The 11,554-nt window shown below is 38.8% G+C and overlaps 1 protein-coding gene across 1 annotated transcript; it reads left to right on the top strand.

Moving 5' to 3' along the window:
• Positions 1-483: 483 nt before the first annotated feature.
• On the top strand, positions 484-11,004 carry LOC106067627 (uncharacterized). The gene is made up of 4 exons (XM_056013220.1): positions 484-727; positions 4,591-4,662; positions 5,930-6,128; positions 7,959-11,004. Exons 1-4 carry the CDS (start codon positions 652-654, stop codon positions 9,862-9,864), a joined length of 2,253 nt encoding a protein of 750 aa, XP_055869195.1. The 5' UTR covers positions 484-651; the 3' UTR covers positions 9,865-11,004.
• The last annotated feature ends 550 nt before the right edge of the window (positions 11,005-11,554 follow it).

Here is an 11,554-nt window from a genome sequence, read left to right as displayed (position 1 = left end):
TATCTCCCTTTCTTTATTTTTTTCCCCGACTTGTACACATCAACACATCAGAGTACACACTTTGACGTCAGGAGATTTATAATGTATTCTGTAGTGCAATAGAAACGTGGGGATAAAATTTTACAGATAAAGAAAACGGGTGATTTTAAATAAAATAAAGAGTGAAAAAAAAATATATTAGTATTTAAAATGCGAATGAAGAGCGACGCGAAGAAATGTCACCCTAAAATTGCTCCACAAATGTTCACAAAATGTGTATTGAAAGCAGTGAAGGCGAAACTAAATGTTTTCAAAAAGTTATGTTGAGGGAGGGGCTGAGACTGCCCTGGCACTCCCTTTCCCGCGACCCTCCGCCGCTGCAAATAATGATCGCATTATTTTGTTCAACATCTGTCACTCAGCTTATACTCTGTAATGAGATTTTTTTAAAAATCTAACGTTACATATTCTGAAATCAATAAAAGTAGAAAACATTTCTGTTGTAGATGTCGATCTATAAATGTTTTGAGAACTTTCTCCAATGACCACTCTTACACATGCATCAAATACACACGTCTCAGGAACTCGACAGAAAGTTTGCAATCACGACGTGTTGTAATTAAAATTATTTTTTTGTTTTTATTTATTACGAGAACCTCTGGGCGTTAAAGCATGTCTGAAAGGAGAGAGTTTGTCTCTGTGTTAACTGTGTATGGCTTGAGCTTTCTGGTCTACTTAATGTCCAGTGGTAAGTTGTGTGGTTAGAACTTTCTCTGGTTTATGTTCTCTAATGTTTAGTCTAGTGCTAAGGTTATCGTTTTAGCATTCATGATTGTAAATAATAAAAAAGAGCCATAGAGAATCCGTGAAGTGCACAAGTTGATAGAGACTTTATATAATTGTTAATTTCTTTGACTGATGTGGAAAAGATGTGGTATTTATGAATATTTTACATATAGAATACGGAATTGGACTCTGTATATTAGATTATATTTTTACATTAGTCGCGATATGGTTCTGTGTTACATGTACAATCAGTTTTCAACTGTTGTCTCATTCTGCAGAGTATCTAAGTTCAGTCATTTATCATTAGTGTTACTTTAAGACTCTAGGTTGTTTCACTGCCGTTAGGTTGTAGATCCAGACATTTAGTCCAACTAAACATTTATAGGTGTATTTAGACTTATTCTGAATACATAATTTGAATAAAACCTGAACAAACGTTTTTAAAAAAACAAAACTGCTAATTACTTTATTGATCCTATACACATGTTTCACTGTAGATGTAGATATAGAAGTAAGTAAAATTATAACCTTGAACTATGCTAGTCAGAAACCACTCACTTCTAGAGTACTAAAAAAACATAGAGTTGAAGCTAGGTGCTGAAACAAATGATACATACATATATAAAACATAAATAGATAACAGCACCAGGGACCAAGTTTTTAATGTTGTCCACTTGTCTTTGTGAGAGATATACAATTAGATAGAGCCATTGTTTGTCTAATACATGCCTAACGGCTGTCTGTGTCGGCTCTATCGAAGCTGTTAGTGAACGGATGCTGCGGGGGTGGGGGAGGGGCTGGTTGGGGCTTGTGACCTTTGACCACTGGGGTGGTAATTTGCATACGGGCGAAATGACTCTGGATCAGAAGAATGTTTTTTTGGACATTCCGATGGTCTAGAGGTTAGCTTCGCTTGGTGCGTTATCGCTAGGCGGTGGTGTCGAATCCGGAGTCACAGGTTCGAGCCTCGGTCGGCGCATGCCCTTTTTTTCGTAGCATTTTAATTCACTACTTTCACTCTTAAAAACTTGGTCCTTGGTGCTGTTATCTATTTATGTTTAATATATATTATAGAGTACTAGAACACATTGCCTTCCTTGTGTCTCTGACTTCTTAACTTTCACCAGCCATTTAGTGTTTACTCTTTTTTGTCACCTAAAGGTTTTATTCGTGGTGACATCAGAATCTCTTCGGCCAATCAGAACACGCTTTCACACACACTCAATAGTACTCATGTTAATTGAGGGTCTATTCGTACCAGATATCCAGCAAAAGGAGGACATGTCTTTCTTTTTATTTTTTTTCTCCGTCCGGCAGGCGTTAGCCTAAAATGTTAAAATGTCCGACTTTTACTATATTTATTGTTAATTTATTGTACATTTTATGCATCAATCAAAATATTTAATACCTGGTTTAAAGCACAGACTCGTTCATTTATAGGCGCGAAGGGACACAGTGACAAACCATAGCCACATACTACCACTTAGATGTATATTTTCATAGATGTTCGAAAGAAAAACATGAAACTCAAAGCTGAAGATCTGTAACGTTACTTTTGCATTCCCGGGTAGAGTACTGATATTGAAAGAGTGCTATCACTAGACAAAGCACAGTGGATGGTAGAATAAAAACTCTCCACGGATTCAGTGACAAGAACAACGAGAAGCCAATGGAATGACACACGTAGATTAGTGCGAATGACGGGATATTTCGAGTTTGTAGTCTCGGACCTCCTTTTTGTCCTCCTTCGTTAGTCTTCATCCTCCTTTCTGTCCTCTTTCGTAGTCTTGGACCTCCTTTTTGTCCTCCTTCGTTAGTCTTCGTCCTCCTTTCTGTCCTCTTTCGTAGTCTTGGACCTCCTTTTTGTCCTCCTTCGTTAGTCTTCGTCCTCCTTTCTGTCCTCTTTCGTAGTCTTGGACCTCCTTTTTGTCCTCATTCGTTAGTCTTGGTCCTCATTTTTGTCCTCCTCTTGATACAGTGGTGTCTAGTAATCATAGCTATTCTGGTTTTGTTCTGGTTTCTTTACTTTATCTCAATTGACAATTGACTTCGTGAGAGGCTCAGAGACATCCAAGCAATGCGGTTTTCAATTAGTGGGTCTCCACTGAAGTCAGTGACCATTTGCCAGAGGTCGCCTAAGACTATATGGAATTATTTGTATATTTCATTATGTAAAACTTATTATGTCCGAAAAGATTCGATCCTTCCAAATAAAAGTTCAACTCTTGCAAAAAAAAAATGGACAAAATAAATAGAATTTACATGCTGCCTTCCTTACCTGCTGCCTTCCTTACCTGCTGCCTTCCTTACCTGCTGCCTTCCTTACCTGCTGCCTTCCTTACCTGCTGCCTTCCTGCTGCCTTCCTTACCTGCTGCCTTCCTTACCTGCTGCCTTCCTTACCTGCTGCCTTCCTTACCTGCTGCCTTCCTTACCTGCTGCCTTCCTTACCTGCTGCCTTCCTTACCTGCTGCCTTCCTTACCTGCTGCCTTCCTTACCTGCTGCCTTCCTTACCTGCTGCCTTCCTTACCTGCTGCCTTCCTTACCTGCTGCCTTCCTTACCTGCTGCCTTCCTTACCTGCTGCCTTCCTGCTGCCTTCCTTACCTGCTTTCAGTGAACCTGACAAACGGATACAATCATCATTTGCTATGAAAAACAAATATGGGCAGAAATTTGAGAATTAAATTTCATCATCCTTTTCATTCACAGAGTTTTAGTGTGATCTTGCAACATTTGCAAAGCACATTTAGTTAGATTTATGAACGAAAAATAATTGTACTGTTTGGGGGTCCCCACATGGTGGTTACTGGTAAAACAAACAAGGTTGAGAACCGTTGCAAGCTTATCATGTATGTCTCGTTTTTGTCTCGTTTTTGCGCCAGACCTAGGCCAATCTACTGGATTTTCTTTAAGGTTAATATTAATTCGCATTTTGTTTTGAGATGTTGAGATTTTCTTATTACCTCTTTATCATTGTCTCTCTAACTGACGCAGAGATTTTCCTATTATCTCTTTATCATTGTCTCTCTAACTGACGCAGAGATTTTCATATTACCTCTTTATCATTGTCTCTCTAACTGACGCAGAGATTTTCCTATTATCTCTTTATCATTGTCTCTCTAACTGACGCAGATATTTTCCTATTATCTCTTTAATATTGTCTCTCAAACTGACGCAAATAGTTTCATATTACCTCTTTATCATTGTCTCTCTAACTGACGCAGAGATTTTCCTATTATCTCTTTAATATTGTCTCTCTAACTGACGCAGAGATTTTCATATTATCTCTTTAGTACTGTCTCTCTAACTGACGCAGAGATTTTCATATTATCTCTTTAATACTGTCTCTCTAGCTGACGCAGAGATTTTCATATTATCTCTCTGGTATTACCTCTCTAACTGACGCAGAGATTTTCCTATTATAGAATTTATATTGTCTCTCAAACTGACGCACACACTCGTGAATATTTTTTAATGAAACACTGAAGTGGCCATGTGTCACAGTCCTAACATGTATGAAGCCTATTTTACAAATGTTATAATACGTTTTCACATACTACAGAAGATATTTACACAATTTTTTTTATTATAACAACTCACACTATTTTATGACTTATTTCATCAGAAGTAAAAAGAACAAAAATACATTATTATGACTTAGTTAAGCAGGTGATTTTTATTTTAAACTAAAATGACTAAGGATTTAGGGGAGGTAATACAAATAGCTGATGTTTTAAATAACTATATATAGTATTACCTCCCCTGCCCTAGTTTCTCATCAATGATCACCCAACAATTTCCTTTGCTTTCTCCCCCTCCCCCCAGGTTCACTCGTCTCTTGCTATATAGAAGATGGTGTACAAGATGATATTTATATAGTGCCTCCTTTACCTCAAGGTAAGATGTGACAGGTATATACTTGTTTTTATAGTGCGCCTCATCTGTATATATATATAATTCTCTACGTCGCCCAACCATGCGGAATAAGACGCACGCACACCGACTCTCTAACCCTCAATGAAAAAGTCATGAAAAGATAAATCTTTCATTTCCGCAAGTCGGACTAGAGTTATCCCACGTAACTTTCGCGGCGACAGAGAGCGCGGCTCTGAAAAAAAAAAAAGAGTGGGGGAGGGAGAACAAATCTTCTCTGTATCTATACTTCTCTACGTCGCCCAACCACCCACCCACCCATTTGGACAACTGTGAAGTGTTCACCCGTCACTAAATAGCGGCGTATGCTATGCCGCGGGTCGGCTCGTTATTTATATACTGTAACGTTCTCCACTATCCAGGCTCTCTTCAAACTGCACCACACGACACAACGAACTTAAAGAATCTCACAACTCAGGGCTCCAAAGTATCAGTAACAGTTTAATTTTAAATACATCACTATTACTGTACAGTTGACAACAACATTACACCGGCTGTCCAAAAACCTAGCATTGCCCCGGACTGACTTCAAGACCCCAGTGTTAGTTCTGCAAGGTAACTTGAAGTGTCTAGACTCTTACACACTCGCTCTTATATAGGGTCCCTACAGGCCTTCCAGAACCGGATAGAACGTCGCTTGACCACTCAGGTTGATTACATTCGCCGTGACTTGCGTGCGTAATATATACGACACAGGCCCTTGCCGAACTTGCGTGTACTGTCACTCGTCACGGTTGACCGCTCGTCTAGCTGACCTGGGGCGATTGGCGTAGTCTAAAAACACACAGCACTACCCCCATCTGTTTCACCACCAGGTTTATAACAATATATATATATATATATATATATATACCATGTTGTATTGGCACCTACCGTTCCTTTGTATACATCAGCTGCGTGAAGAGGGGGAATTGATGTGCCCGGGAAATCGTTCCGACCACAGCGAATGCCTAGGCATTCATCTCATTTTCATGAGATGATCCATAGTTGCTTTTCGACTGAATGAGGCCATAAGAAAAAATCTTAATAGAGAGGGAGCTAGTTATTTATATCTCGTTCAATACGAATCTATATTGAGTATAGGTTCTTTACTTTGTACTAGAAGGGGATTCATCCCTCAAACCTTGACTTGAACTTGTCGTTTCAAAATAAGTTTTCAAGTAAAATGTTTAGATTTATTGATTGGGTTAAATAACAAAAGCCCACTAAATTCTTCTTTACTCATAACCAGACGTACCCTACCCATTGATGTTGCACGAGCGTGACGTCATTCACTATGTCGACACCAACAAGGACTTCTTGGAAATCGGAAGTGGATCGTTCGCTAACATCACGCTGGGAGAGCTCCGAGAGTCGGGGCTGCCCGTCGTCATCAAGAAATTCAGAAAAACCTCATTTTACGACATTCTTCACGAAGTCAGGGTGCACAGGTAAATCTGCTTAAGTGATATTGAGTGCACTGATAAATCTGTTATTTTTGTTTTAAAGATTGTGCCACAGTGCACATGTAATGTTGTTTAACAGATGCCACTTAAAAAATGTAAGTCAAAGTACAAATAACGATTTGTTCACTCCACAAGAGAACTAACTACAATATCAAAATTTAACATGATTGTATCCCTTGTCTTTAAAACTTTGAAAAAAATAAAATAAATATTACTTTTATAAAAATGTAATTTATTACAAGGCTCAAATTAATTATAATTCTCAAAAGATATGTTTCTAATATACGATATCTTTAAGGAATTTAACCAATACGCAGATTTACCTTATCACAAATAATTATTAGAATAATCTTGGTACTCAAAACTATTCCGGAAAATTGTTAAAATTTTTGTCTTTGTTCATATTTGTTTTAAAGCTCTTCACTGCTTCTATAGCCGGTCTGGGTGGATTCTGTAACACGGTTTTCTCCCACTTCCCATTCTCGGATCAAGTTGAAATTGTGGTTAATTATTCCTAGGATGGCCGAGATTCAGAATGGTAGAGCGTGGGATGAACCTTGACCTTTAAGGCTGTCAACAAACCCGTTTTTACTACATCTTATTTCAAAACAAAACAAAACAAGTACAACATGAACAAATAATTTAAAAAAGACAGCAATAAAGCTAATAGGAAAGAAAACACCACACCATCACTGCCATATCTCTCAATACTTCAAGGTTTTTCTTCCCCTTTTCTATATAAAATAAAAGTAATTAATTATCAATACTTGATTGATACATCTTATACATTGTAAATTTTAAAAAGAAATTGACTACGTCACTTACTTGATCTGTAAATGTTACGTTATATCATATTATGTTGTTATATCATGTTACGTTGTTATATCATGTTGTTATATCATGTTATGTTGTTATATCATGTTACGTTGTTATATCATGTTATGTTGTTATGTTATGTCATTTTATGTTGTTATGTTATGTTGTTATGTTATGTCATTTTATGTTGTTATGTTATGTTGTTATGTTGTTATGTTATGTTGTTATGTTATTATGTTGTTATGTTATGTTGTTATGTTGTGTTGTTATGTTATGGTATGTTGTGTTATGTTTTATTATGTTCTGTTACATTATGTTATGCACCTAAGTGTTAAAAACCGTTACCAAAGGGTACTCGAGCTCCAACCCCAGACTCGAGCTAAGTTTTGTTTGCTGAGCGGCTTAAGGCACCGTGGAAAGTGTCGGTACCCTTGCATTCCTCCCTCCGCCCCCGCAATACACCAACACTAGTGATAGAACAAGAACCTACGGAGCATACTGTACTGTGGTGATAACGTCGAAGAAACACACATTTAAATTGTCAAATACAACAATCTTCTCTTATTAGTCTAAGGAACTCAGAGTTTGATCTACTTATTTTAGTCTTCTTTTCTCTCTCCAAAATCACTATTGAAACTTAGGCTTCTCTTTAATGCCCTTGATTTGTTTAATTTTCTTTTCATTAAGTTGTAGGCAAGTGAGATCCATTCAACAAATTCTATATATAACTCTAATAATCTTCCTACCTGAAATAGAGCCTGTAATATACTCCAGATGTAGACATTGAAACCATGGTACAATCAGCCAGGAAAACCAATAACTTGGCAGAGTTTGAGTTTCTAGTTAACGTGCACGACTAGATTAACATATCGATCTCCCGTAGTTTTATAAGATAACATCCACGCTTTTTCTGTTTCAAAATTAAAAAAAAAAGAGCACTACACTAGTTTTGGATTTATTGTATTGAGATTGAAGTATTTCTATGTGGTATATTTTCAGACATGTTGAACCTCTGGGCTTCACGCCTTTGCTGATTGGACTTCTCCCGACTGGACCGATGTCTCGAAACATCTCCTTGGTCTACGAGTATATTGACGATGCAAAAGATCTCTACGATTTCTTGTACGACGAAGAATCGTTGAGCCCATTGCAGTGGCTGCAAATCTGCCACGAGCTGGCAGTCAGCCTGCATCAGCTCCATCAGAAGGGCGTCCTGTTCAACGACCTCCACCGGAAGAACGTCCTCGTGCAGCGGGTGGGTGACAGAATTAGGACGTACATTATTGACTACGGGCTGGCCACGTACAAGACAGGGAAGCTCTACAAGAATGATGAGAAGTCTCTGGAAGGCTACTACTACCTGGCTCCGGAGCTGGTCAATCACACCTACACCTCAGAGGCGTCGGACGTTTACGCGTACGGATATATTCTCCAGAAAATAGGTGAGCTGTTTCCTGAGCCAAGCCTTCAGCAGTTGGCTCATGGGTGCTGTTCCAGTGACCCGAAAGACAGGCCGGAACTTCCTGAGGTGATCGCTAAGATAGAGCGTATTTACTTGGACTTAACTTCCTCTTGCAGCCATGACAGACTCGACGGGAAGAAGTGCCAGGATCTTATTCGTTTCCGGCATGTTAAACGAAACGAGAATGAGACGGGTTCAGCGTGGGATACACAGAACAACAGGTCAACTCTTAGAGATGGTATAACCACTCACAAGAGTGTACAGCCCAAGCTAGTCAACGTCAACGGTCATTTCGACTGTCGGACATCAATACCGGTGATGAACTCGAAGGACTTTGTCCATGGAGAAACGGAGTGGATCACAGATCACGAAGACCACAAGGACAACGCCATTCGCCTTGCGGTTCTTAGAGACTTGAACCGAACGGTCATCGTTAAAGAGTTCTACAATGTAAACTACGAAGTGGTCCGTGAAGAGACCTGCTTCACGATGTATTTGGCAAACATTGGCGTCGCTCCTAAAGTGATAGGCATCACACTGGAGTATAAGAAACTCTCGGACATAGCTTTCGTGCAGGAATTTTTCGGTTTTGGTGTGACGCTCTTTTCATTTGTCAAATTAACGCAGAAATTTGAATGGGATTTGAAAAATATACGAAAAGTCTCCGAAGACGAGCTGGACTTTGACGAAGTTTTCCTGACAAGACCTGATGTATGTCGTGTTCATGTAAAGCAGTTATTTCTGTCTATCTTGTCGGATTACACTGGTCCTATATGCAAGGCAAAGTCGTACAGACAAAGAATCTTAGAAAATGTCGCTAGACTTCTAGTGGCACACTTGCAAGTGGCGCACGATTCGGGATTGCTGATTAATAATTTTAGAACTGAAAACATCATCGTCAAATGGAATGGAACGCAACAAGGTCAAATAGCGGACACGCTGGACACTGCCGTGGACATCCGATTAGTGGATTTAAATGTTGTCACGTCCCTCACCAGGGGCTTACAGTTCACCCCCACTCCCCTGATTGAGAACAAACACACTTACGTTGCTCCGGAAGTCGTCCTCGGCCGTATGACGAGCGTAGAGTCGGACATCTATAGCGCATGCGTGGCTGTGAGGTGGATGCTGCTGAACTACTTCTCTGACGACGATGTGGCCGTGGAATTCCAGCGTTTCCGGGCCGGCCACCATCAGAGCCACTCGAATGTGGTAAGTCACTGTTCTCGGGAGAACGGCAGCTGCAAGGTGAGCCAAGGTAGCCAGGTGTGGACGCTGGGCAGAAGATTCATAAGGCACCACTATGACTCTCCCTACTCCAAACTTCAGAGGCTCCTACTGAAATGCCTCCACTCTTCTCATGGGCTTAGGCCTAGCACACGAGACATCATCCAATTGTTACAAGAAGTTTCCGCATCGAACTACGACGGGGCTTGGTTCTAGTAAATACGTATACATTTAGACACAGCATTATCATCATGCATTCTTAAATTACGTTGTGATGACATCTTACACTTACAGAGATGACACTTGAAGTGTAAGTGTATTTATGCTAGTTTCAGCTGTAAACAGCTGAGTTACTATGGTATCATTACCGGTTATTCGGGCAACCTTGATTATACTATTCATTTGAGTGCCTTACAGTATGGATCTCAGGTACTATATTAGTATTGTGCCTTTGTGTTAAAATACATGTATATATGTTTTTATTACCCGATGTATGGTTTGAGATCAGCATTGTCCATTGCTTAATTATTAATGTCGTAAACATCCTACCTGACGTACAATTGATTATGAACAGAGTAATCTGCTCTTTGTTTACATTGTCTTAGGAATTCTCTTACTAACTTGCAAGCTCAATGGGTACTCGGACACCGCACCTGGACACGAATTTCGAAAACGGCTTTAAAGATTTTCCTGAACATTTTTACAGCTTATGTATATCTTTGAGGAAAAAATACTACCTAATTGGTCACACAGGGGAAAATCTAGATTGACGTTATAAATTTTCAAAATTTAATCATCTTAAAATTTAATTTGGTCTAGTTTGAACCTTTTCCAGTGGGAGTCCCAGCATGTATATAGTAAATAGACTTTAAGGAACATTTTGAGCACAGTTTTATGTAGAGATCATCTATTTATTTATTAATTTCCTTCCACAGTGCTAACAATGCGCCCAAATATTATTGCCAGGTTTTAACAATGTATTGTTGATCAACACTTCCGTATTCTGCACACCGGATACACCAGGAAGCTGGCTATTGATAGATTTACCTGCCCATTTTAGGACAATCTCCAACATATGTGCGTGAAAGAATTTATGTTTAATTGTATTTTTGTTCCGGATTTGAGTCTAACTAGCCCCAAGTCACATGAAGTTTAACAATGATAATAGAGTTTTTTTGTTTGCTTGTTGTTTTTTTGTCATTTTTAAAGCTTTGAAACATTCTCGTGTTTTGTAACTAATGCTTTTTACGAAATTATATAAATTTGCTCCGTTTTTATGTCTGTCTGGGTGAAATCGTTCACACGTTATTTCTCCAACTTCACATTCTCGGATCAAGTAGAAAATGTGCACAAGTGTTCATTGTCGATGACAGAACATGAATCAATAAAATTTTTTAACAATTAGCTAATCAATTAGTAGTAGTGATATTTGCTTTATAAAGAAATTTCCCTCGTGCCATTAGATAATGGAATGGGTAGCCTGAATCAGCAGTGGAAACCAACGACTTAGCAGAGTTTAAGTTTAAGTCTTTGATTAACATGCATGACTAGATTGACACATGAAATACGTAGGGCGTAATTATCTCCTTTTTCTGTTTTGAAGTAACGTCTGTAAGATAAATAAGAAATGTTCTGAGATAAGGGAAGATAAGCCTTGTGTAGAGAATTGGGTCGTTTGCTAAAAATTTTCAACTATAGACTTTTTATGACTATAAAACTTTCTATTTTTATAAGTACTTGAATAGCTCACTTGCTAACGCGTAGGCCTTACATATGAAGATTTGAGACCTCGGGCTTAAATTTAGAGCCTAGTCCCATTTTTTTAAAACCAGCTTTTAAAAAGCAGCACAGAAACCTTCTTCCACGGTTAGCGGCAAAATCAACAATGGGTTTTATGCTTTTTATC

This window comes from Biomphalaria glabrata, chromosome 15 (genome assembly GCF_947242115.1).
Source record: "Biomphalaria glabrata chromosome 15, xgBioGlab47.1, whole genome shotgun sequence".
Classification (NCBI taxonomy): domain Eukaryota; kingdom Metazoa; phylum Mollusca; class Gastropoda; family Planorbidae; genus Biomphalaria; species Biomphalaria glabrata.
The sequence above is the reverse complement of the archived record's forward strand: the minus strand, read 5'-3'. Positions and strand labels throughout refer to the sequence as shown.